The sequence below is a fragment of the Odocoileus virginianus genome, chromosome 27 (genome assembly GCF_023699985.2).
Source record: "Odocoileus virginianus isolate 20LAN1187 ecotype Illinois chromosome 27, Ovbor_1.2, whole genome shotgun sequence".
In the NCBI taxonomy this organism is placed as follows: Eukaryota; Metazoa; Chordata; class Mammalia; order Artiodactyla; family Cervidae; genus Odocoileus; species Odocoileus virginianus.
The window spans coordinates 42,538,601-42,564,973 of NC_069700.1; the positions used below are offsets into that span (position 1 = coordinate 42,538,601).

General features: G+C 53.6%; 1 protein-coding gene across 2 annotated transcripts; it reads left to right on the forward strand.

Moving 5' to 3' along the window:
- The first annotated feature begins 1,363 nt into the window (after positions 1–1,363).
- NOTCH4 (notch receptor 4) lies at positions 1,364–26,318 on the forward strand. Of its 2 annotated transcripts, XM_020909443.2 has the most exons (30): positions 1,364–1,541; positions 2,329–2,410; positions 2,593–2,885; positions 5,109–5,456; positions 5,554–5,676; positions 5,791–6,027; positions 6,153–6,308; positions 7,003–7,197; positions 8,662–8,775; positions 10,565–10,678; positions 10,767–10,889; positions 11,723–11,882; positions 12,498–12,643; positions 13,038–13,190; positions 13,397–13,514; positions 13,745–13,832; positions 14,165–14,318; positions 15,936–16,120; positions 18,357–18,609; positions 18,856–18,968; positions 20,105–20,628; positions 21,206–21,589; positions 21,688–21,863; positions 22,401–22,620; positions 22,801–22,873; positions 22,977–23,115; positions 23,616–23,911; positions 24,135–24,282; positions 24,799–24,896; positions 25,045–26,318. In XM_020909443.2, exons 1-30 carry the CDS (start codon positions 1,475–1,477, stop codon positions 25,732–25,734), a joined length of 5,970 nt encoding a protein of 1,989 aa, XP_020765102.2. In that variant the 5' UTR covers positions 1,364–1,474; the 3' UTR covers positions 25,735–26,318. The 2 variants fall into 2 exon arrangements, with proteins under 2 accessions (XP_020765102.2, XP_020765103.2); XM_020909444.2 differs by lacking the exon at positions 25,045–26,318 and having other exon boundaries at positions 24,135–24,341; positions 24,799–24,886.
- The last annotated feature ends 55 nt before the right edge of the window (positions 26,319–26,373 follow it).

A 26,373-nucleotide genomic window follows, 5' to 3' on the forward strand; every position in this document is an offset into this window, starting at 1 on the left:
GACTCTGTGACCCCATGGACTCTAGCCCGTCAGGCTCCTCTGTCCATGGAATTCTCCAGGCAAGAATACTGGAGTGGGTTGTCATTCCCTTCTCCAGGGAATCTTCCCAAGATAGGGATCAAACTCAGGTCACCTGCATTGCAGGACGACCCTTTAATAAGTCTGATCCACCAGGAAAGCCCATATTATGTGTGACTTACTCTCAAATGCTTCAGAAAAAAACACTAACATGTATTTAGAGAAATAACAATAAGTGTGGTCAAATTATATCAATTGGTGAGTCTGAGTGAAGAATATCTTGGGATAATTTGTGGTATTTTTGCCTCTCTTCTGTGAGTTTTAAATTACTTCAAAATAAAGAGTTTAAAAAAATAGAAACTTAAAAAAAAGAGAGAGAGAGAATGATGCTGGCAAAGTACACTCATTGGCAAGGAAAGGTACTCAGGGTGTGCCAGTCTGGGCCGTGGGGCCTTAACGCTGGAGCTATGCACAGCTACTGATGACACCTCTGGTCACCCTGGACTCTCAGTTCCCTGAGCTACTAGAGGAACTGGGTGTGTGGCTGAACCCAAAGCCATCCTGGGTTGACTCAAGAAAGCTGGCTGAGTCAGGGCCCTAAATTCTCCTTTGTGATTTTATTTATTCCAATTTTTAATTCAATGACCGGCATTCCTTGCATCCCAGGGACATCTGGGTGGAGGGAGGGAGACGTGGAGGTAGAAGAATTCACCCAAATGCAGTGCTTGCTATGGATAATCCAGACTGCAAAATTTAGCAGAGCCAATGTTCATTTATCATCGATGATGATCTTACATGTTCCCCTCCAAAAGAAGCCCAAGATGTCCCCCCAAACCCGCCCAGCATCTTACCCATCCCACAGAAGGAGAAAACGAAGTTCCCAGCAAGGACCGAGGTCCTGTGGGTTCTGTCTGCCAAGAATTAGTGGTTTCAGTTTATGGAGAGGTGTGGATTCTCCGAGAAGCATCTGTACTGACTGCCTGAAACAATATCCTCTCCTCAGAAGGGGAAAGAAGATCGCTTATCACCCCACACCTCTGTTTCCAGGTCCTGACCTTCCCCCAGGGCACGGGGCAGTCACTGTGAAGTTCCCATCGATAGAGAGGGAAGAGTCCACACTAACAACAGAAGGGCTACGGCTGCTTCAGGGGCCCCCGCCCACCCAGCTCCCCCTTCTCTCACTTGCCCTCCGGCCACACTGTCCTTCTTCCTCACCACCTCCCCAGGGGTGGTCAGGGAAAGAAAGCCCCTCCCTCATCCCCCTCAATGTTCCTCCACTCCCCCCCCTCACCATCACTAGGGTGTCCAGGACATTGTGTGACTCAGGAAACAGCTCAGACGTAAGGTTCGCAGCAGGCCGAGGAGGAGGAAGAAGGGGCCGTGGGAGCAGAGGAGGTGTTGTTGCCTCAGCGAGGGGCTCTGAGGGTCCTGCTGGAGGGGGCAGGGGGGATCTGGAATGCAGCCCCCTTCCCCGCTGCTGCCGCTGCTGCTGCTGCTGTGTCAGCCAATCGTCAAGACCAGAGGTGAGGCTCGGGGGTGGCGAGAGGCCAGGCGACGTACCCTCCTTAGGAGGAGGTCCAGTGGGTGGGGGACAGAGGGCCAAGGTCCTCGCTTTGAGGCAACACTGGATGGAGAAGATTCTTGCCCCCAAAATGGGACAGTCGGCAGGGAGACCCAACTCTGCTCCTGCAGCTACACAGACCAAGGCTGTGGGCCTCGTGCCAGGAGTGGTGACCGCAGGGGGATGGGTGAGAGGGTGCCCACCCCCAGGGAGAACCAAGTAGGCCCTGGAACTAGGGGACACCACGCTCTTGCAGTCACGTTTAGGAAGAAGAGAGGAAACAGGGTGACCACCTGCTAGGGGGAGAGATGAAAGGGAACAGGAGATGGAGACATGGGAAAGTCAAGGGCTTACCAAGCCCCTTTCCCGGTCCAGCTATCCCCACCCCTGGTGGCTCAATGCTGGGCCCTTCCGGGAGGAAATCCCTTTAGTGTTTCAGCCATTCACCTCCCAGGAGTCCCCTCAGCCCCCCCCCTCCTGATCCCTGTTGTCTTGCTTCCGAGGGATGGGGCCTGAAGCTGGACTTGGGAGGCCAGAGAATAAACAGGAAAGGAAGGGTGGGGATTAGTAACCGAGAGACCTGGGATCTGGGGGGCTGGGGTGTGAGTGCCACGCGGGGACTGGAACAGGGATGTAAAGGCGATGGTTGTGTGAAGCACCCTCGTGGGCTGCTGCAGGCTGGTCCCTCCCAAGCATCCAGAGGAGCGTGATGCTCCATGCTCCCATCTCACCCTCATCTTCATCCCTAGGGCTGCAGTGCGGGAGTTTCCCAGAACCCTGTGCCAACGGAGGCACCTGCCTGAGCCTATCCCAGGGGCAAGGGACCTGCAAGTGAGTGCACCTCGTGGGAGTGGGAGACGAGGAAGGGGAACAAGGGAAGGGATGGGGAGAATGGGAAGATAGGAGAAAGGAAGGAGGCGAAGCAGATGAAGAGAAACAAATGAAGGCAAAGGAGGGAGGGAAGCAGCAGCAGAGGGTCAGGATGTAAACTCTCCTCTCTCCACCCCTCCCAGGTGTGCCCCTGGCTTCCTGGGTGAGACATGCCAGTTTCCTGACCCCTGCCAGGATGCCCAGCCCTGCCAGAACGGAGGCAGCTGCCACGCCTTTCTTCCCACCCTTCCCAGCTCCCCCAGCACCACCTCTCCCATGGCCCCCAGCTTCTACTGCACCTGCCCCTCTGGCTTCACTGGCGATAGGTGCCAGGCCCAGATCAAGGACCCCTGTTTCTCCTTCTGTTCCAAAATGGGCCGCTGCCACCTCCAGGCCTCGGGCCGCCCACAATGCTCCTGCATGCCGGGATGGACGGGTAAGTGCTGATGGGAGAGGGAGGAACAGACAGGCAGGGGCTGTGGCTGGGCTGCGGGATAGAGAGAGGGAACTGGGGCCCAAGAGACTGTGAGCCTTTGGAGGATGGAGGCCGTGAGAATCAACCAGCCAATTCTTGGTGATCCGTTTACCCAAAACTGACATTCACCAGCAGGACTGTAATGACTGCTAAAACATTGAGCTATTTCCAAGCCAGCTGGTAAAGAGCTACTGCTATAGCCCCCTTAGCACAGCACTCTAACCACTTTCCCAGCCCCCTCAACCTCCCCTGACCCAGTAGCTAGATGGTTAATGCCTAGCACATCAGGGGACCTCCAGGACTCTGCATTCTTTTTTTTTAATTAATTTATTTATTTTAATTGGAGAATAATTACTTTACAATATCATGATGGTTTTTGCCATACATCAGTGTGAACCAGCCAGAGGTATACATGTGGCCCGCCCCCCATCCTGAGCCCTCCCCCAACCTCCCTCCCCACCCCGTCCCTCTGGGTTGTCCCAGAGTATGGGCTTTGGGTGTCCTGCTTCATGCGTTGAACTTGCACTGGTCATCTATATTACATACGGTAATGTAGTGCTTCAGTGCTATTCTCTTAAGTCATCCCACCCTCATCTCCCGCTGAGTCCAGAAGTCTGTTCTTTACTTCTGTCTCCTTTGCTTCCCTGCACGTTAGTACTGTCTTTCTGAGACTCTGCGTTCTGAGCACCTGAGTGGCTCCTTTTCTGAGTGGTGGAGCCCACACTATCATTGGGGAAGACTGCAGTGGTGGGAGGTGTGATGGGGATGGGAGGATCTGACCCAGAGAGAGGAATGGGTGCCCATCCTAGGAGGAGGTCTGCAGTCCTGGGGCACAAGGGCAGGGCGTATGGTGGGCAGGTGTGCTACCCTGTCAGAGGTGCCAGGACAGAGCTGCGAGGACCTGGAGAGAAAGGCTCCATGGCACCTAAGCAGGATGGAGAGGACTGGACCAGGAAGCAAAGCCCACGTGGCCAGGAAGTGCTTGGATGCGGATGCCTCCAGGAGGGGTGGACTAGAGGCAAGTCTTCTCAGACTTGAGTAGGCACAGCAGTCATCTTTGACTGATTGGTGGGTGGATGGATAGATGGATGGATGGATGGATGGATGGATGGATGGATGGATTGTGTGTGCTCAGTCATGTCTGACTTCTTTGCGACCCTGGAAGGCCTTAAAAATGCTAGTGCCCCCATCCCAGAAAGCCTGCTCTAGTGGGTCTGGAGCAGACCCAGGGAATGGAGATTCTTAAACTAACCAGGAGATTCTGAGGAAACTGGGCCTGCAACTGGGTGTTAAGAGACCAGCATATATGACAACATGAAGGATGGGCAGTGGCGGCTTGCCAGGCCTTGTGCTTCAGAGAAGGGGCTCTGGGAAGCTCCCTCCACAGGCCCATCACCAGCTCTGCCACTGACTAGACATGACCTTGCATACAATATTTAAGCTGTCTGGATCCTCAGTTGTCAGCCAAAGTCCACACTTCATAAGGCTGTTGTGGAGAAGAAAGGGGGCGATACTCAGAAAGTGCTTACTTAGTTCAATACCAGCAGCCACTACCACCATTCCTACTAGTGCACGTGGCTGTGGAATCTCTTTACCATGATCCATTACAACCACTTAAAGATCAGGGAATCGGAATGAGAGAGGCGAGATGACTGCCCAAGGGCACACAGCTGGCTGGCTAATCTTCAGGGGATCCATGCTTTCTACTTCCCCACCACATGCTCATTCACGTCCAACTCTCATTCATGTCCATGACTACTCATTCATGTCCAACTCTGCGACCCCATGGACTGTAGCCCACCAGGCTCCTCTGTCCACGGGATTTCCCAGGCAAGAGTACTGGAGGGAGTTGCCATTTCCTTCTTCATGGGATCTTCTCCACCCAGGTCACCACTAAAGGGACACTGAGTCCCAAATTTTCCCAAGCAGGTTTGATTTGCAATACTCCCACCAACAGCTACATGTTCAGTTTTCAGTAGGAAAAAAAGGTGGTCACTCCAGAGACAACCCTCCCAAAAATGATAAAACTGAGGATGATGCGCCAGGACAGGGAGAGGATGGGAAGGGAAGGAAATATGGAGATCAGACATAGAGATAACCCACAGTGAGAGCGGGTCATTCTGGAGGAGCTGGAATGTGTGCAGTGTTGGAAATGGCCCCCTCACCCTCCGTCCTCTACCTCAGGTGAGCAGTGCCAGCTTCGAGACTTCTGCTCAGCCAACCCCTGTGTCAATGGAGGGATGTGTCTGGCCACCTACCCCCAGATCCAGTGCCGCTGCCCACCCGGCTTCGAGGGCCACGCCTGCGAACACGACGTCAACGAGTGTTACCTGGACCCAGGACCCTGCCCCAAGGGCACCACCTGCCATAACACCTTGGGGTCTTTCCAGTGTCTCTGCCCCGCTGGGCAGGAGGGTCCACGCTGCGGACTCCGGCCGGGACCCTGCGCCCCCGGGGGCTGTCTCAACGGGGGCACCTGTCAACTGGTTCCAGGGAGAGACTCCACCTTCCACCTGTGCCTGTGTTCCCCAGGTGTGTCCTCACAGGGGTCTTCCCAAGGCCCCTCTCTGGGCATGGAGGTGGTGTCCCGTGGGCCCCCTTCTCTCAGCTCATTGCACAACCCTGTCAGGCTTCACAGGCCCAAGCTGTGAGGTGAATCCAGATGACTGTGTCAGGCACCAGTGTCAGAACGGGGGCACCTGCCAGGATGGGCTGGACACCTACACCTGCCTCTGCCCAGAGGCCTGGACAGGTGAGTCATCTAAGCCAGGTTGCTGGCACCGGTAGCCCAGATGGTCATCCCCCATTCTCCAATCCTCACAGGGCCTCCAGCTGCAGCACCTGTCCCCTTCTCACTCCCCTACAGGCTGGGATTGCTCTGAAGATGTGGATGAATGTGAGGTTCAGGGTCCCCCTCGCTGCAGAAATGGGGGCACCTGCCAGAACTCACCTGGCGACTTCCACTGTGTGTGTGTGAGCGGCTGGGGAGGAGCCGGCTGTGAGGAGAACCTGGACGACTGTGTGGCCGCCACCTGTGCCCCCGGATCCACCTGCATTGACCGCGTGGGCTCCTTCTCCTGCCTCTGCCCGCCTGGGCGCACAGGTGTGACACAGAGGGTTCAGGGATCCGGGAGGTGGGAGGTGGAGATGCTAGGTGACCCAAGCACCAGGAGAGCGCCTGGGAGCTTCAAGCAGCCTCTGAGCGCCTCGCCCCACCCCGCCCTCCAGGCCTCCTGTGCCACATGGAGGACATGTGTCTGAGTCAGCCATGCCACGAGGAAGCCCAGTGCAGCACCAACCCCCTGAGCGGCTCCACACTCTGCGTGTGTCAGCCGGGCTACACAGGGCCCACCTGCCACCAGGACCTGGACGAGTGTCAGATGGGTGAGGCACCCCCCTCATCAGACCCTCTCTAAGCCCCCACACAGCCTCTGCACTGAAGAGGGAAATAGGCAAACTAGTCTTTTGTTGTTTTTGTTGTTGTTTGCAAACTGTTTTTCAAACTAAAAATCCTCTTGGGAATTCCCTGGTGGTCTGATGGTTAGGATGCACGATTTCACTGCCAAGGGCTCGGGTTCAATCCCTGGTCAGGGAACTAAGATCCCACAGGCTGCACAGTGGCCAAATAAATAAATGAACATCTCTTTTTTCCTGAATGTGTCCTTATTTGACATCTCTTTTTTACCCAGTCTTTTCACCAATACTGAACCCTCCAGACCCCATTTAGTCATTCTCCAGTTTTTTTTCAGATTCTTTTTTTTTAATGTGGGCCATTTTTGTAGTCTTTATTGAATTTGTTACAATATTGCTTTTGCTTTATATTTTGGTTTTTTGGTGCCAGGCATGTGGGATCTTAGCTTCCTGACCAGGGAGTGAACCCACAACCCCTTGCCTGGGAGGTGAAGTCTTAAGCACCGGGCCACAGGGAAGTCCCACTCCTCCACTGTAGGGTCACAACCCCTTTCTCCACTTTGATCTCATTTGCCACAGACAGGCCCCCCACACCTTCCCCGCTACTCAGGCCTCCTTGTCCTTCCACCCTGAGCCCAGTGGACTCCCAGGTCTTCTCTCCTCCCAGCTCAGCAAGGCCCCAGTCCCTGTGAACATGGTGGCTCCTGCCTCAACACACCCGGCTCCTTCGAGTGCCTCTGTCCGCCGGGCTACACGGGCTCCCGCTGCGAGGCCGATCACAACGAGTGCCTGTCGCAGCCCTGCCACCGGGGCGGCACCTGCCTGGACCTGCTCGCCACCTTCCAGTGCCTCTGCCCACCAGGTACCAGCTGAACGGGGCCTTGGGGGGAGGAGCCAGGGGACTGGTGCTGAAGCCACTGGATGTGACCCCTCCAGAGCATAGTTAGCCTGAGGCCCGTTGGGGTCAGATAGCAAAGAAGGCTTCTCCTTGTCTCCTCACCCCCCAGATGTAAACTCTAAGAAACCAGTGCCCACCCCCCCAGGAAAAGAGCTTCCACAGATGGTAGTGAGCTTGCACACTGCTCAACTCTGTGTTCATTTCATGGTCACCGTGGCATGCACAACCTGATCCACTGTATGCAGAGGCCCATCAAGGGAGAGAAAAGCAGCAGTTAATAAACTTTTCATGCTGCAGCCTCTGCTTACATCAACCCAGAATGTTCCACCTACTTAGGGAAACTCACCCCTGTAGAGACCAAGAGCAAACTTTTAAATTCCAAAGGGTCTGTGTGCTTGAATCTGGCTCAGTGGGAAAGGAATACTGCAAAGCAGCACCTACTTGTAAGTTAGAGTTAAGGGGAGAAACATCTCCCAGGAAGACGGTGATGGAACCAAAAGCAGGGAGCTGAATGAAACTAGAAAAACAATAGCTTACTTCTGCCTGAGCATCTTGTGGGCATTACATAATCTTTACAGTATCCCTCTGAGGTCAGCATTGCTACTATGCCCTTCTATAAATGAAGAAACTGAAGCATGCAGGGGTTAAGTGACTTGTTCAAGGTTGCCCAGCTAGTAAATGGTAGAGTCAGGATTCAAACCCGGAGCTGTGACAGTTTCGCCCACTACACCACACAGCCTTCCTAAGCTGAGAAGTGTCCAAGGAAAAGTGCTGAGAACACTATCCAGTAATCCAAGGGACAAAGTTGTAGATACTAAGGAGCTTCAGAGGCAGGTTCCCCAGGCAAAAAGAGGGAGGCAGCTGAGGTCCAGAGGCTGATCTGCGTCAGTTCAGGGTGAGAGAGCGGAGACCAGGAGGAGCCTGGAGAAACAGGACAAGCATGGGAATGACACAGATTCCCAAACGCCCTTCAAATCCCCACCTTGGGGATCCCTGGTCTCCCTGGCATGGAGGCCTGCCCAGGTAGCATGGAAGGAGTGGATTACCTCCAAGCAGATGCTCATTTGTCACACTGGTGCCTAAAGAACCTCCAGGCTGCTCAGCCGTCCTGGGTGAGCCCTGCCTTCTGTCCACTGAGGAATGGCCCCAAAAGGCACTTCCCTGGAGCCCTCCCAGAGATCCCAGCAGGTGCCCTGCTCCCTGAGCTTTCACGCTTGAAGGAGGCAGAGCCACTGTCCAGCAGAGCAGCAGGGCCTCGGTTCACCTCTCCAACCTACGTGCAGCGGCCCCCTAGGAGGGGCCCCTAGGGAGGGCTGCTATGGAGGAGCACCTGGCAGATCAAGGACAGGGCTGGCTCTGGAACCCGGCCTTTGGGGCAGAAAGAGGGAGGCAGCTGAAGCAAGGCTGACCTCACCTGCATGTCCTCAGGCTTAGAAGGGCGGCTCTGTGAGGTGGAGATAGACGAGTGCGCCTCGGCCCCCTGCTTGAACCAGGCTGACTGCCACGACCTGCTCAATGGCTTCCAGTGCATCTGCCAGCCGGGTGAGTGCAGATTCCGCTCCACGGTTCAGGCCTGGCAGTCGCCGGTGGCCTCTCGAAGATCTCTCAGGCCTGGCCGAGGAGTGCCCCATCTCCAACTCCCCTGCTCTCCAAACTGTCTTCTCTTACATCCTCCAAATCTTCCCCTGCTCACTCGCCCATCCTCATCTCTGTCCTGCCAAGTCACCCAAATGACCCTCCCCTCCAGCCCTCCTTCAGAGCCCTACCCTCCCCCTGCCTGCTCGGGGTCCCTGCTGGTCTTGGTGCTGATAGCCATGGATGCAGGCAGACCTTCTTTCTCCAGTTTCACGGGACATCCCTCTGTTCCCAGCTATGATAATAACGGGTGTTTATTGAATATTTACTCCAAGCCAGGCACTTGGTTATGTACTTTCAGGCATTATCTCATTTAATCCTTTCAGTAGTACCATGATGTAGGTTATATAGTCATTCTCCTTTTGTTGCTGCTGCTACTGCTAAGCTGCTTCAGTCGTGTCTGACTCTGTGCCACCCCATAGACGGCAGCCCACCAGGCTCCCCCGTCCCTGGGAGTCTCCAGGCAAGAACACTGGAGTAGGTTGCATTTCCTTCTCCAATGCATGAAAATGAAAAGTGAAAGTGAAGTCGCTCAGTCGTGTCTGACTCCTAGCAGCCCTGTGGCCTTCAGCCCACCAGGCTCCTCCGTCCATGGGATTTTCCAGGCAAGAGTACCAGAGTGGGTTGCCACATTTCCCTTTCACAGGGGAAGAAAAGTGAAAAGTGAAAGTGAAGGTCGCTCTGTCATTCCAACCCTTTGTGACCCCATGGACTATGGAATTCTCCAGGCCAGAATACTGGAGTGGGTAGCCTTTCCCTTCTCCAGGTGATCTTCCCAACCCAGGGATCGAACCCAGGTCTCCCACACTGCAGGCAGATTCTTTACCAGCTGAGCCACAAAGGTAGCCCACAGAGGAAGAACAGAGAGCCTAGAGAGGTTGGGTAGCTTACCCAAAGTCACATGGCTGACAGTGGCTGAGTGTCACTTTTATGCATCACCCTCCTGTCATCTCCACCTGCTCCAAGTGTCTTTTCTGGAAGTTCCTCAGGTTCACTTTTCCTAGCAAGGGGAAAGGCCAGGACTTGTGTTTATTCTTTTGATAAAGTGTATTTCCAGCATTAGTACACATGTCCAGTTATGCCTTACTTATACGAAGGTTAAAGTTACCGAGTTATGCTCTGTTATGTCCCGAAATTCAAATCACTATTAGAGAAGCCCCCATATTGGTGCCTTTGTCACATAATGACACATTTATACAAAACCTCAAAACCCAAACCCTTTGAAACAAGATTCTCTCCCTTACAATTTGTAACCATGTTACAAATGTTACAAATGTAACAAATGTTACAAATTCTATATTTGTAAAGAGGAAGCTAGGTTTCTCCAGTGACTCAGTGGTAAAGAATTCACCTGCAATGCAGGAGATGTGGAGACACGGATTCCCATCCCTAGATTGGGAAGATCCCCTGGATGAGGGAATGGCTATCCACTCCAATAATCTTGCCCAAAACTCCTATGGACAGAGGAGCCCAGCAGGCTGTAATCCATGGGTTCACAAAGAAGTCAGACTGGACTAAGCAACTAAACAAAGAGAAGGCTAAATACCAGTGTTAACTCTTAATTTCTTGTTTGAATCCATGGAATCATGCCTTTGAATCTTAAACATTTGTAGCAAATTCCCTCAAAAGTCTAGAGAAAGTAAAAAAGAAAAAAAGACCTTGGTCATCTCTCCCCACTCACTCCCCACCCCACCAGGTTTCACTGGCCCCCGGTGTGAGGAGGACATCAACGAATGCCAAAGCTCTCCCTGTGCCAATGGTGGGGAGTGCCAGGACCAGCCTGGATCCTTCCATTGCAAGTGTCCCCCAGGTAAACTGGGGCTCAAAAACACTGAGGGTGACAGTGGGGACAGGGGCAGACTTCCATGAAGGGCCCTGATTCCCCTGTTGTGCCATAGGCTTTGAAGGCCCGCGCTGTCAGGAGGAGGTGGACGAGTGTCTGAGTGGCCCATGCCCCACTGGAGCCAGCTGCCTTGACCTCCCAGGAGCTTTCCTTTGCATCTGCCCCTCTGGCTTCACAGGTCAGCAGGGGAGAGGTTGGAAAGAACTGGAGGGATATTTGAGCACAACTGGGAGTCATTGATGAGTGTCTGAGGATTGGGATGTGAGAACAGAATGAGAATGGAATCCCTGGAAGTTGTGCAGTGCAAAACCTACACAACCATACAGGAGCTGAGGGTGTTACTGTAGGACTCACATCTGGCTCAACATGAATGATATGACTGGAGATCGGGAGCAGAGGAGGAGATTCAAAGGCAAACCATTCATTTGCTTATTTAGCAAACATTTATTAAGTGCCTACTATGCCAGACACAAGACACAAAGTTGAGTTTGCTATCCTTGAGTGGCTTTAAATCTACTGCAGAAAGACCAGAAGGTCTCTTGTTAATTATGGCCCAGAGACGTGCTCTGAGAGAGGAATGGATAGGATCCTGTAGGAACACAAAGAATTGGCCAACCCAGACTAGAGATGAGAAAGGATGGCTGAACAGAGTTGTAAAGACTCAGTAGGAGTTTGTCGAGACAGAATGCCAGGCAGTGTGTTTTAGCCACAGATAACAGCATGTGCAAAGGCAATGGGCGGGGGGGAGGGGAGAAAAACACCCCACTTAAGGAAATGTAGGACATCCAGAACTTGGGGTACCAGGGGCAAAGGTGAGAAATGCAGCACTTCTAGAAAGGTCATGTCATGCAGGACCCCACGATCATTCTGAAGAAGTTGGTATCCTGAGGCATCAGGGAGCCCCTGGAGGACAGGGTACTGGGGAGTGAGCAAGTCATGCATAAGAAGTGGCCTCCAACCTCATCAAGGACAAAGACGGACTTTGTTTTCTGACTCATCTCCCCACTGTAGGCCAGCTCTGTGAAATTCCCCTGTGTGCCCCCAACCTGTGCCAGCCCAAACACAAGTGTCAGGATCAGGAGGAGAGTGCCCAGTGCCTCTGCCCCGATGGAAACCCAGGCTGTGTCCCCACAGAGGACAACTGCACCTGCCACCATGGGCACTGCCAGAGGTAACATCTTCAGGGCCCTCCCCATTTACAGTCTCCTCTGGGTCCTCCTCAGCTAGAGCAGGAGAGGACAGCCAGTGAGGTGCAAGTCTGTAGGAAATGATCAACAGGGAATAGGAAGGAGAGGACAAAGTTCTGAGATCACAACCAGTGGGAGGGCTTGACTGGTGAGTGTTATCCAATGAGGAGAGAGTTCATAAATAAAGAGGGAAACAAGAATTGGGAGGATCAAGGCAGAAAGAAGTGTATTAAATCCCAGGACCCATTCATCTCATCATTCATTCGGTAAATATTTATTGAGTGTCTGTTACATGTGGATACTTTTCCAGGCACTGGGAAAACAATACAAAACAAGAGACCAAGTATTCATATCTAACCTCATGGAGATTTTGTTTTAATGTGGAGAAACAGACAATAAACAAGTTATAGAAGGAATAAATAAATAGATAGATAAATCTAGTTGGAGAAAATTAGTGGGCTTTGTCAGGCAAAAGGGGGGCAATGCTGAGAGCAAAGCCCCTGAGAAAAGGGCCAGAGTCTCAGGACCAGAGAGAGGTCATAGGGGTCTGACCAATGGGGAAGAGAGAAGAGAACCCCCACCTTTCTTTCTATGACCAGATCTTCATGTGTGTGTGATGGGGGTTGGACAGGACCGGAGTGTGATACAGATCTGGGGGGCTGTGTCTCCACCCCCTGTGCCCATGGAGGGACCTGCCACCCCCAGCCCTTTGGCTACAACTGCACCTGCCCCACAGGTTACACAGGTAAGGTGCTCCCTAAACTGTGTATACCCTGGGCTGACCACCATCTAAATCAAGGGCAAGGCCAGTGGAGACATGTGTTAAAAGGGCTGTGGGTCTCAGTCACCAGCAAGAAGAACAGGGACTTCCCTGATGGTCCAGTAGTTAAGACTCTGCGCTTCCACTGCAGGGGGCATGGGTTTGATCCCTGGTCCTGGAACTAAGATTCCACATGCATGCTGCAGGTGCAGCCAAAAAAAACAAAAAGGAATTGGGCATGGGCTACAGTGCAGGAGGTGGCGAGAAAAGAAAAAAGGTTGGGTGGGGGAGAACAGTGGGGCTGGGGGTGAGGAAGGGAAGGAAAGGGAAGAAGAGAAAAGGAAGATTCGCTTTCTCAGACCCCACTCACTTCCCTCAGGGCCCACCTGCAGTGAGGAGGTGACAGCCTGTCACTCGGGGCCCTGTCTCAATGGTGGTTCCTGTAGCCCCAGCCCCGGGGGCTACTCCTGCGCCTGCCCCCTGAGCCACACTGGGCTCCGCTGCCAGACCAGCATCGACCACTGTGCCTCTGGTGAGTTCCCACCACGTCCTGGGGCTAGGCCACAGAAGGATGCAGAAGGGGGCCAGGGTACGCTGGTAAAAAATTAACTGGACACAGGGAGCCATTGTTTGGGTGGGGAAGTTGGCAGGGTAGGGGGGCGGTGCCCTGTGTGTGACTGAGGTCACAGGCCAGGTTACAGGCAAGGAACCCAACCCCTCACAGCCTCCTCTCTCCAGCACCGTGCCTCAATGGGGGCACCTGTGTGAACAGGCTGGGCACCTCCTCCTGCCTCTGCGCCCCAGGCTTCCAGGGCCCACGCTGCGAGGGAAGGGCCCATCCCAGCTGCGCAGACAGGTGAGCAGGGCACACAGACCCCTGGGAGAAGGGAGGGATCCCCTGCCAGCCTGCCGCTCCGTCTCCTCCGGGGCTCCACACTGCCTCTCCCCCCATGCCCTGCAGCCTTCCACTCTGCCTTCCCTCCAGCTTTCCCACTTCCCCAGCGGTTGCCTCCTCGCACATCACACACTCCCACCCCTTATTTCCCTGACCCTCCTCCTCCTATGCCCTCTCTCCTTCTTATCCAGCCCCTGTAGGAACAAGGCAACGTGCCAAGACAGCCCGCAGGGCCCCCGCTGCCTCTGTCCCCCCGGCTACACAGGAGGCAGCTGTCAGGTGAGGGGCTGGGAGTCAGGAGTGCAGAGAAAGGAGGGGGCAGGAGAGCTCCAGTGAGAGGGCCTTGGGCATTGACAGGGGGCAGCAGGGAAGCTTAGGAGAGATGAAAGGAGGTTTGGGAGCCTAGGACTAGAGCTCGAGACCTGTATGGTTCACTGAAAAGATTTTTGATCCCAGCAACTCTTCTGGGATGCACGTATCCAAGGAAACCAGGGAGGGTGACCTGGTCCCAGACCATTCAGGAGAGAGTTTTCAGGGGAAGGGATTTTGAGGAGCTGGCAGAGGACCATCTCTGGGCTCCTTCCTGCCTCACGCTCCCTCCTAACCTTCAGACGCTGATGGACTTATGCGCCCAGAAGCCCTGCCCACAAAATTCCCACTGCCTCCAGGCTGGGCCCTCCTTCCAGTGCCTATGCCTCCAGGGATGGACTGGGCCTCTCTGCAACCTGCCACTGTCCTCCTGCCAGAAGACTGCTCTGAGCCAAGGTACCAACCCAAGACCAGCTAGGGAGCAGAGGAAGAGCAAAAGCATCTCCTCCTCTAACCCACCCCTAAAGACATCCACACACAACAGTTGGCCAACCAATCGACTAAAAGTCAAAGCAACACACACCAACCAGTTATTGAAGTTGCAGCTCAACACCGAGGACAGCCTAACACAACTCAACTCCAAGAACCACGTTCAACACAACTCAAGCAACACTACGCAGCCCAGACAATCAGATTCCAGTTTAACACAAGCACCAGGGACATAACCCAGTGATCCAGGGTGGAACAACTCAACACTGTCATTACCATCATAACTCAGAGTGAACCACACTTAACCGACCACACGCAACACACTTCACCATGACCCCCTCACTTGGATGTTATGATAACTCCCTGGTAAAAGAATACCTTCTTTGCTCAAATAAGTTTTTTTTTAATTATTTATTTTATCTTTGGTTGCGCTGGGTCTTTGTTGCTGCTCACGAGCTTTCTCTAGTTGCAGAGAGCAGGGACTACTCTCTAATTGTGTTGCATGGGGCTTCCCATTGCGGTGGCTTCTCTTGTTGTGAAGCACGGACTCCAGGCGTACAGGCCTCTGTAGTTGCCGTATGTGGGCTCAGTAGTTATGGCCCGAGGGCCTAGCTATTCCTAGGCATGTGGGATCTTCCCAGACCAGGGATGGAACCCGTGTCCTCTGCGTTGGCAGAAGGATTCTTATCCATTGTACCACCAGGGAAGTCCTCAAATAAGTTTTGATATGAGAACTCAGGGGAGAGACCATTGTGGAGACGGTTGATGGGAATCACAGTGAGCAAACATCGGAGAATGGCAAAACCCAAGGATTGGAGTTAGACTGTTAAGCCAAGTGCCTCCACCTGAAGTTTCTCTTGAGTCCTTTCTTGCTTGAGACTTGTTTAAGGCCAAGAATACAGTTGCTTATAATGCTCTGATAAATCAAAGAGGAAGTATTTCTCTCCATTCTGACAAAATATGCAGGAGAAGGAACTTAATTTTTTTTTAATTGGAGTATAGTTGATTTACAACGTTGTATTAGTTTCAAGTGTACAGCAAAGTGAATCTAAAAAAGAAAGAGTCTTTTTTAGCTTCTTTTCTCATATAGACCATTATGGAGTGCTGAGTAGAGTTCTCTATGCTACACAGTAGGTCTTTATTAGTTTCTATTTTATATATAGAAGTGTATATATGTCAATCCCAATCTCCCAATTTATCCCTCTCCCCCTCCTTAACCCTGGTAATCTTTTAGTTTATCTAGTAGTAATCTCGTAGTTTATCTTCTACATCTGTAAATCTATTTCTGTTTGGGAGATAAGTTCATTTGTATCATTTTTTTTTTAATTTCACATATAGGCAACATCATAAGGTATTCGTCTTTCTCTGTCTGACTTACTCACTTAGCGCGACAATCTCTAAGCCCATCCATGTTGGGAACTTGTTTAATCTCTTCAGCTTCAGGAGCCTACTGATTCCTCAGGCTCCAGGTGGCCTCCCCCCACCCTAGAGGTTTTAGTGGCCCCTCCAGGGACCTCTCTGCTCAGTGTCTGGGGCCCCTGCGCATCCTCCCAACCCACTTAGCTTTATTGTCTCTCTTGCCAGGCACAGAAGTCTCTTCCCTGTGCCAGAATGGAGGCATCTGCATTGACAGCGGCCCCTCCCATTTCTGCCACTGTCCCCCTGGATTCCAAGGCAGTACATGCCAGGACCAGGTGAACACCTGTGAGTCCAGGCCCTGCCAGCATGGGGCCACCTGCGTGGCCCAACCCAATGGTTATCTCTGCCAGGTGAGAAGGTCTAGAAGAGGCGGGGGGCGGGGAGACAAAGTTGGGCTGGTTATGGAAAACAGCAGTCACAGGGCAGAAAGGACAGGGAGAAAGCATTTTCATTTACCCCTTACGTCCAACCAACCACCAAGTCAAGCTGTTTTGCCTCCTAAATATTTCTTAGCTCTGTCCTTGCCCCTTCACCCTCAACCCACTGCCTTAGTCCAGGCCTTTGTCGCATTCCACCTGAACACCTGCATCAGCCCCCTAACAATTAATATCATCACTGCCTCCAGACTTGTTCTCCTAATGGTTCACCCTCTATTCCACCACTAGGGTGCTCTGTTGGAAACATTAAGCTGGTCTGTCACTCTCCTACTTAAAACGTTTCAGTGGGGACGTCCCTCCCAGTGGCTCAGCCAATAAAGAATCTGCCTGCAGTGCAAGAGGCGAAGGTTTGATGCCCTGGTTGGGAAAATCCCCTGGAGATGGGGACGGCAACCCACTCCAGTATTCTTGCCTGGAGAATTCCATGGACAGAGGAGACTGGCGGGCTACAGTCCATAGGGTCACAAAGAGTCAGACACAACTGAGCAACTAACACGTTCACTTTCACTTTCACCAGTGGTTAAGACATGTTTCCAATGCAGGGAGCACGGGTTCGATCCCTGGTTGGGGAACTAAGATGCCACATGTCATGCAGCATGGCCAAAAAACACAAAAACCCTTCAGTGACTGCCCACCTCTTTCACAATGACATCCCAAGCCAGCGTGACCCAGCCCTGCCTCCCTTTCAGGCCTCATCTCTCTTCACCCTCCCCCCTGCTCAACCCTGATCCAGCAACACAAAACTGCAGCTGGCTTCTCCACCCAGACTGGCCACTGGATGGTGCCCAGGAGGCACCTGCCTCAGGGAAATGTCCCTGACTTCTCTCCAGACAGAGTTAGGGCCTCTCCTTGGTGGTTCAGGTCACTGAGCAGGACAGGAAGGCACAGTTGGGTTTCAATTCCAAGCAACCTGATCCGTGTACTCACACGGAATAGAAGGCACGATCCCATAACTACCCTCTTTCTTTACATTCTCAATTTTAAACTTTTTATTACAGGCATTTTCAAACATACACGAAAGCAGTGTAACTGATGAGAAGTGAACCCTGTGCACCCATTACTCAGTTCTATTTCCTCTTTCAAGAAACTCCTTCCTCCAGAAGTTTTCAAATCTGCCACCTCCCTCGTCTGCTTTTTCCAGCCCTCTGGCCATTCCTCAGACGCTCTCTGAATCGTTTTTTCTCCATCTTTCTGATACTTCCTGGCACTCCATTCTTGCATACTCTCCTTCCTCCTGCAAGAACTCAGCACGTGGTACAGACCTCACAATGACCCTTTTCTCACCAGCAGGATATGAAACAATCAGAAAATGGTTAAGGTCATAAGTTACTGAGTCATAGACATGTGCTGAATCCCAGCTCTGCCACCTACCAGCTGTGTGGCTTGTGCAAGTCACTTATCTTTCACAGAATCAGTTTCCTTTTCTGCGAAGTGAGAATCAAATGAGATGACCCATAGAGAGGGTAGTCAGGAGAGTTCTAGAGGTTATGTGTATAAATCACACAATCAGTGCTAGCTGTCTCTTCTCTGGTTGACTGAGAATTTCATGGAAGCAGGGAAGCAATTCTAATTTTCTTTGTATTCCTAGAGCCTGAAAAGATGCCTGGGCACAAAGTAGGCAATTCAACAAATGCTTGAAAGTGAAAGTGTTAGTCACTCGATTGTGTCTGACTCTGCAATCTCAAGGTCTGTCCATGAATTCTCCAGGCCAGAATACAGGAGTGGGTTGCCATTCTCTTCTCCAGGGAATCTTCCCGACCCAGGGATTGAACTCCTGTCTCCTGCATTGCAGGCAAATTCTTTACCATCTGAGCTAATAAATGCTTATAAATTAATAAAGCATGAGAGAACCCAGTGGGTGTGTGGTTGGAAGAGGAAGGTTTTTATCAAAAATGGAATTATATCTAGTGGTAATAAATTATAGAGATAGGGACTTGGAAGGGGACAAGGTCCATATTACTGAACAATAGTGTCTCATGCAGAGTTGAGGTGAAAGGGTTAGGCTACACGTGGCAGTGATGGAGGGTGAGCTGAGTGATGCCTTGAGTTGGAAGGTTGGGTGCTAGGCAGACTATCTTGTGCTGGGTCCCCTGGAGTGCCAGGAGGGGCTCCCTTGCTGGTTCCCTGTCTGACCTTCTTTACCTACCAGTGTGCACCCGGCTACAGTGGACAGAACTGCTCAAAGGAACTGGACGCGTGTCAATCCCAGCCCTGTCACAACCAGGGGACCTGCACCCCCAAACCCGGAGGTTTCCACTGTGCCTGCCCGCCGGGCTTTGTGGGGCTGCGCTGTGAGGGGGACGTGGACGAGTGTCTGGACCGGCCCTGTCACCCCACAGGCACTGCAGCCTGCCACTCTCTGGCCAATGCCTTCTACTGCCAGTGTCTGCCTGGACACACAGGTGAGGCCTGAGATAGGGGCGTGCGCATCTCTAGCCATAGCTGAATTGACCATGGAAACCCAGACAAGCCCCACCCACGAGGCAGCCTAGTCATCTGGCCCATTCCCTTGCCTCTAGACCCCGCCCTAGAGAATATGCACCACCATCCCTGTGCCTGTGCAGCTAGTGCTGGGCCGACTGCCCAGGAATGAGCTGGGAAGGAGGCAGCGACTGAAGTGGTCATGTTTAATCCCACCCCCACCGCAGGCCAGTGGTGTGAAGTGGAGCTAGACCCCTGCCAGAGCCAGCCCTGTGCCCACGGGGGGTCATGTGAGGCCACAGCAGGGCCACCCCCAGGATTCACCTGCCACTGCCCCCAGGTGAGTGACCACAGGCTGCTTCCTCTGTTGCCCCCAAAGCTAACACAAGAGAAACCCTGAGCCAGGAAACCAGGGGAGTGCCCAAGAGGGAATTATCAGAAAAAGCCATCTCAGGTCCACAGGGGGACATGGCCCTCGGAAGCAGTGGTGGGGAAAGGCAGAATCAGGTGGAAGCTTCAATGGAAATTTCAGCAGTCATAGACATTGCCTGTGGGAAGGTCCGCAAGGCTGGCTGGGTGACCGTGAATAAGTTTTTAACTCAGTGTGTGTATTTGTTTATAGACCTCAGGTGCATGAAACTGGGTTCATCTTTTTTTATGTATATATTTATTTTTGGCTGCCCTGGGTCTTCATTGCTGTGCACCGGCTTTCCCTAGTTGCAGACAGCAGGGGCTTCTCAATGTGGTGGCTTCTATTGTTGCCGAGCACAGGCTCTAGGCACATAGGCTTCAGTAGTTGAGGCTTACAGGCTTCAGGGAGCAGTCTTGGTAGTTGTGGCACACAGGCTTAGTTTCCCCCATGGCATGTGGGATCTTCCCAGACCAGGGATCGAACCTGTGTCCCCTGCATTGGCAGGAAGATTGTTAACCACTGGACCCCAGGGAAAGTGAAAGTGAAAGTCATTCAGTCGTGTCTGACTCTTTGCAACCCCATAGACAATACATACAGTCCATGGAATTCTCCAGGCCAGAATACTGGAGTGGGTAGCCTTTCCCTTTTCCAGGAAATCTTCCCAACCCAGGGATCAAATCCAGGTCTCCCTCATTGTGGGCAGATTCTTTACCAGCTGAGGCACAAGGGAAGCCCAAGAATACAGGAGTGGGTAGCCTAGCCCTTTTCCAGCAGATTTTCCTGACTCAGGAATCGAACCGGGGTCTGCAGCATTGCAGGCGGATTCTTTACCAACTGAGCTATGAGAGAAGCCCTAGGTTAATTTTAAACACTAGTTCATGGTACAGTAAAAGACAAATTAACATTAGTTTATGCATAGCCTTCCTTTTTTCTTTAGCAGACAACACCAGTGAACTTAATCCAAAAATTACATTTTCCCCTTTACTAGTGTTACAAATTAACACTTTTTTCCCTTTATAACTGTTTTCCCCTTTATTATTGTTACAAATTACATTTTTCCACAGGGATTTGAAGGCCCCACCTGCAGCCACAGAGCCCCCTCCTGCGGTCTCCATCACTGCCACCATGGTGGCCTGTGTCTGCCCTCCCCCAAGCCTGGACTCCCACCCCGCTGTGCCTGCCTCAATGGTTATGAGGGTCCTGATTGCCTGACCCCACCAGCTCCTTCAGGTTGTGGCCCGCCTTCTCCATGCCTACACAATGGCAGCTGCTCAGAGACCCCCGGGCTGGGGGCCCCAGGCTTTCGCTGTTCCTGCCCTGCCAGCTCTCCAGGGCCCCGGTGTCAGAGGCCCGGAGTCAAGGGATGCGAGGGCAGAAGTGGAGATGGGGCCTGTGATGCTGGCTGCAGTGGCCCAGGAGGAAACTGGGATGGGGGGGACTGCTCCCTGGGGGTCCCAGACCCCTGGAAGGGATGCCCCTCCCATTCCCGGTGCTGGCTTCTCTTCCGGGATGGGCAGTGCCACCCACAGTGTGACTCTGAAGAGTGTTTGTTTGATGGCTACGACTGTGAGACTCCTCCAGCCTGCACGTGAGCCTGAAACTGATCTGGGATGATGGGTGGGGGATGGGGGGGAGGCAGGATGAAGGCAGAAGGAAGGACACAGAAAAGTCTGAGTTACAGTGTGACCACAGCCTCATGCTCTGGGGAGCTTCCACTCTAATAACCATTGCTAAATAGGGATAGAAGACACTAGACTCCAACCCAAGCGAATGAGGCAACATGAATATTTAATGTGGGGACCAAGAAAGAGGGCACTGCCTGTCTGGGCTACCCTCTGAGTGTCATGGGAACCCTGGCCTCAAGCCAGGCAACTCCTGTTGCCATGGAGTATCTCCCCTAGCAACCAACATCCCTGAGGGAAAAGGGCTCCCTTTTAGGGAGCCAGGAGTTGGGGAGGGTAGAGACAGGGCAGTGTTAGGAAACAAAGGTCAGTAGACATTAGGGTGTCTGGACTAGCTACCGTCCAGGGAGTAAACCCACTACTCCAGAACTGCCCCCACTAAGCAAACAGAGCCCTAGAGGCTGTAGAGTATCAGGAATCCTTTCTGGGATGAGGGAGTCAGGTTTCTTTAGGGTCCTGAGCCCCCATCTCCTCACCCCACAGTCCAGCCTATGACCAGTACTGCCGCGATCACTTCCACAATGGACACTGCGAGAAGGGCTGCAACACAGCAGAATGCGGCTGGGACGGGGGTGACTGCAGGCCGGAAGATGGGAATTCAGAGTGGGGGCCCTCCCTGGCCTTGTTGGTGGTGCTGAGCCCCTCAACCCTGGACCAGCAGCTGCTCGCCCTGGCGCGGGTGCTGTCCCTGACTCTGAGGGTAGGGCTTTGGGTGAGGAAGGACAGCGAAGGCAGGGACATGGTATACCCCTATCCCGGAGCCCAAGCGGAAGAGGAGCTAGGAGGAACCCCAGACCCCTCTCAGCAGGAGAGAGCAGCCCCCCAAACACAGCCTACAGGCAAGGAGACAGACTCCCTGAGCACTGGGTAAGAACGCTAGGGGGAATGGGCGGGGGAGGAAAGACCTTAGTTCTTTAACTGGCAGAGGGGAGCCAGGGACCAACCCAGGGGTCTCTTCCCCACAGGTTTGTGGTGGTGATGGGTGTGGACTTGTCCCGCTGTGGCCCCGAGCACCCTGCATCCCGCTGCCCCTGGGACCCTGGGCTCCTACTCCGCTTCCTTGCTGCGATGGCTGCAGTGGGGGCCCTGGAACCCCTACTGCCAGGACCCCTGCTGGCTGCCCACCCTCGTGCAGGCACTGGTAGGTGATCCCGTCATTTCCCCAATTTTGCTCCCAGGCCAGCTTCCAATGCCAGCAACCAGCAATGAAGTCAAATGAAACAGAAGCACTGAGACCCCAGATGTTGTTTATGGAGACTTACCCTTGTTAACCTTCTTCTCTAAGTAGATCTCCTCACAACCCATTTGCTCTTCAATCTCCATCTCCTTGAGTCTTTTATCCTAAACTCTATCACAGACCATCCACAAACGTTGGGTTCTGGCCTATTCTCTCTAATAAGCCAAGAGTTATCCAATCATCCGCAAATCAAACAGTTCATAGCATTATGAAAGAATAACAACTCTTATATGCCACTTACTATGTGCCAGGCCTTGCTCTAAGCATTTTACAGTATTATTTAAACCTCCCAACAAACCCTATGAGGCAAGTACTATTATTATTCCTATTTTACAGTTGAGGAAACTGAGGCAAAAGTAGGCATCTGCACTTGCTCAAAGGTCTCACCAGAGTACCCCACCTCACCAGGCGTGGTCTTTTTTTCTGTGTCTCTTCCACCAGAGCCCTCCGCCAACCAGCTTCCCTGGCCTGTACTGTGCTCCCCAGTGGTCGGGGTCCTTCTCCTGGCCCTCGGGGCTCTTCTCGTCCTCCAGCTCATCCGTCGCAAGCGCCGAGAGCATGGGGCTCTCTGGCTGCCCCCCGGGTTCACTCGCAGGCCCCGGACTCAGCCAGTTTCCCGCCGTCGTCGACCCCCCCTGGGCGAAGACAGCATCGGCCTCAAGTGAGAGTGAGAAATAACTGGGGCTCAGGGAGGGGACTCTTTTCCGTGGAGATACTGGTGATCAAAAGCAATAAGAGATGCTATTGCAGAAGCTGAAGACACAGGATGGGGAGAGAAGTGGGAAGGCTGCTGGAAATCTCAGGGGCCCTGAAGGTGCTCTCCCCACCCTCCCCCTTCCAGGGCACTGAAAGCAGAGGCAGAAATGGATGAGGATGGTGTTGTGATGTGCTCAGTCCCCAAGGAAGGAGAGGAGGTAGGCCAGGTGAAAGCCCTGGGCCAGGAATGGTCCTAAAGTGAAGGAGGGGTTGAAGGGACAAGTCACCCTGCCTTCACTGACCCTTGTTCTGATCCCCAAGGCTGAAGAAATGGCCTCACCCCCCAAGTGCCAGCTCTGGTCTCTGAGCAGTGACTGCCAAGAGCTCCCCCAGGCAGCCATGCTGACTCCTCCCCAGGATTCTGAGATGGATGTCCCTGACGTGGACACACAGGGACCTGGTATGTGAGTCAACCTAGACCAAGAAAATGAAAAGTCCCTTTGACCCCTTTCAGAATCACAAAGTCCTTTGATATCTGAACTGGATTAACTAATACTAGAGTAAGTGCTTCAGAACAGTCCAAGTGTGGTCCCAGGACAGAAACAGCAGCATCACCACGGAAATTGTTAGAAATATTAATTCTCAGGCTCCACTCCAGAGCTTCTGACTCAAATTCAAAATACCAGGGAATCTGTGTTTTAACAAGCCCTGTAGGTGAGTCTGAACCAAGACTCAAGTTTGAGAATCACTGCTCTAAAATGTTAAAGTATTAAGGCCCGACACTTCCTTTTACAGAGAAGGAAACTGACGCCCAGAGCAAAACAGAAAGTCATTGAGACAAGCCACACAAAATCAAGACCCCAAGCTGGGCTTCTTGACACTTCATGCTGTGATTCTCCCCGAGCCTCCATGTTCTCCCACTTCCCCAGTTGTCCCCCATTTCTCACGTCTCATCCACAGATGGGGTGACACCCCTGATGTCAGCAGTCTGCTGTGGGGGCGTGGAGTCCAGGACCTACCAGGAGACATGGCTGGGAAGTCCTGAGCCCTGGGAACCTCTGCTGGAGGGAGGAGCCTGTCCCCAGGTTCACACTGTGGGCACCGGGGAGACCCCCCTGCACCTGGCTGCTCGATTCTCCCGGCCAACCGCTGCCCGCCGCCTCCTAGAGGCTGGAGCCAACCCCAACCAGCCAGACCGGGCAGGGCGCACCCCGCTTCACACGGCTGTGGCTGCTGACGCTAGGGAGGTTTGCCAGGTCAGTGCACACTGGGGTTGCTTCAGGACTCGCAAACTTGCAAGTGAGGCTGGGCAAAAGCCTTCTCCAGGGTTTGGCAAAGAGGAAGGTGATGATTGGGGACTGATAAGAGAAACAAGAACAGAAGAGTGAATATGGATTGGGAGGTGGGTTAGCAGTGCTAGGGGCCTTAGCTAGCAGTCCAGATATACCAGCGGTCACTGGTCCTCTCTGGCCCCTCCAGCTCTTACTCCGCAGCAGACAGACTGCAGTGGATGCGCGGACAGAGGATGGAACCACAGCCCTGATGCTGGCCGCCAGGCTGGCTGTTGAAGACCTGGTTGAGGAACTGATTGCAGCCCAAGCAGATGTGGGGGCCAGAGACAAATGGGGTATGGATCTGGAGAAGCTGATGTTGTGCTATAGAGAAGCTGAGCAAATGGGGTATGAGGTAAGATCTAAAAAATACGGGGGACAGCAGAGGAACCAGCCGCAAGCTGGGGCATTCCCTCCCACCCTGCTTGCTGTCAAGGTGGTAAATCTACAGGAGGCAGCACATGAGTCCGCCCTCAGCATCCTCAAACACACACACACATGCTGTCCTTGCCCACCAGGAACCAGAATGGAGGAAGAGTATCTGTGAAAATGGAGAGGGGGTCTCGTGGGAGGGATGCGGTCTGCCGGTCCCATAGACCCCAGAACAATGCCCCATTGTCCCTCCCGCGCGCCGGTGACGTCACCAGGGGCAACGCTTCCTGCAGGTCGACGGTCACCCGGGCAACGCTTCCGCCTCGGAGGGACCCGGCGGGCGGAACAGCCCTTCCCCCAAGACCAGAACCCGTGGGAAACAGGAACCCAGGCGTCTGGCCCCCAGCCTCGCGGTAACTACCTCTCACGTGCTCCCCTAGGAAAAACAGCGCTGCACTGGGCCGCCGCCGTGAACAACGCCCGGGCCGCCCGCTCCCTTCTCCAGGCCGGAGCCGATAAAGACGCACAGGATGGCAGGGTTAGATGGGGGCCCTAACAATAAACTGGGAGCGGGAGAGGTGAACAGCGAAAACCCTGAAGAGGCGGGGCAGCGGTCAAGTAGGAGAGCCAGTCCTACGGGCGTGGCCTTCCCTGACCTCGCCCTTGGCTGTTTTCCTCCCGCGCAGGAGCAGACGCCGCTGTTCCTGGCGGCCCGAGAAGGGGCGATGGAGGTAGCTCAGCTGCTGCTGGGGCTGGGAGCCGCCCGAGGGCTACGGGACCAGGCCGGGCTAACACCAGGAGACGTCGCCCGCCAGCGAAATCACTGGGATCTGCTGACGCTGTTGGAAGGGGCGGGGCCATCGGAGGCGCGTCACAAACCCACGCCCGGCCGCGCGGCAGGCGCCTTCCCGCGAGCGAGGACCGCGTCCGGAAGCGTGCCGCCGCGTGGGGGCGGGGCTGCGCCGCGCTGCCGGACACTGTCAGCGGGAGCCCGTCCGCAAGCCCGGACTTTGTCCGTAGACTTGGCCACGCACGGGGGCGGGGCCTACTCGTACTGCCGAAGCCTATCGAAAGGAACAGGAGAAGGTCCGCCCCTCCGCGGCCGTAGGTTCTCGGCAGGCATGCGCGGGCCTCGGCCCAACCCTGCAATAGTGCGAGGAAGATCCGGGGTCACGGCCGGGAGCGGGGGCGTGGCCGCAGCTGTTGACTGGCCCTGCGATTGGGTGGCCCTTGGAGCCTGCGGCCCCGCCTCCAACACACCAGTCCCGCCTCCTTGCCTAACACCGTCCCCTGAGCGGGGATCCCCTCAAGTTGCCTGGGGTCCCCCAGCCCACCAAGTGATACCCTTAAATGCAGGAGGCGAGGGTCAAAAATAAAAGGCCACACTTCAGGGAGGGATTCTAAAAGTGGGTACTCATTAAATAAGAAGTCTGGAAGGCCTCTAGATTTTAAGATCCTTGTGCCTCGAAAGTGAGGGATCAAGAGTGTAGTGTCCCTCACAAAACGATGTACATCACATCGTCTTCCACGTGGGGAAACTGCAGCCCCGGAAAGAGGGTTCAGGGTGCAGGGATGAAGCACCCTGATGAGATGGCCAGCCTGTCTCAGAAAAGAAGGATGAGGGGTTACAGGAAGTACCCTTGAACCAAGAACTGCAGACTGACAGAATGTGAGATGTTCTTTTCTGTATATTGTTCCCAAAGGGAGCCTCTATCGCCTGAAATCCCCAATACCCGCAAACGGCTGACAGATATTTATTGAGTGCCTACGGTGTGCCAGGCACTGTGTAGGCATTAAAGACAGGGCCAAGGGTTACTCCAACTGATGATTCCTTGCTTTCTCCCCCACCACACCACTCCCCCAAACAAACTACTGCAGGGATGAAGTGCCACTCTTCTAGCCACCACTATCTCTAAGAACCCCAAATCTGTCACCCTATAATAAAAATGATTTGAAGTGTTACAGTCTTTTGGAAGGGTTGGGGAAGGGAAAAAATATGAAATTGACTGCCTCAT

Bases quoted from the DNA above. Each gene is read 5' to 3' on its own strand.
- NOTCH4 (XM_020909443.2), top strand. From the start codon at position 1,475: ATGCAGCCCCCTTCCCCGCTGCTGCCGCTGCTGCTGCTGCTGTGTCAG. The intron at 6,309-7,002 runs GTGAGGCACCCC...CTCTCCTCCCAG, and splicing joins CCTGGACGAGTGTCAGATGG to CTCAGCAAGGCCCCAGTCCC. The intron at 24,897-25,044 runs GTTAGATGGGGG...CCTCCCGCGCAG, and splicing joins AAGACGCACAGGATGGCAGG to GAGCAGACGCCGCTGTTCCT.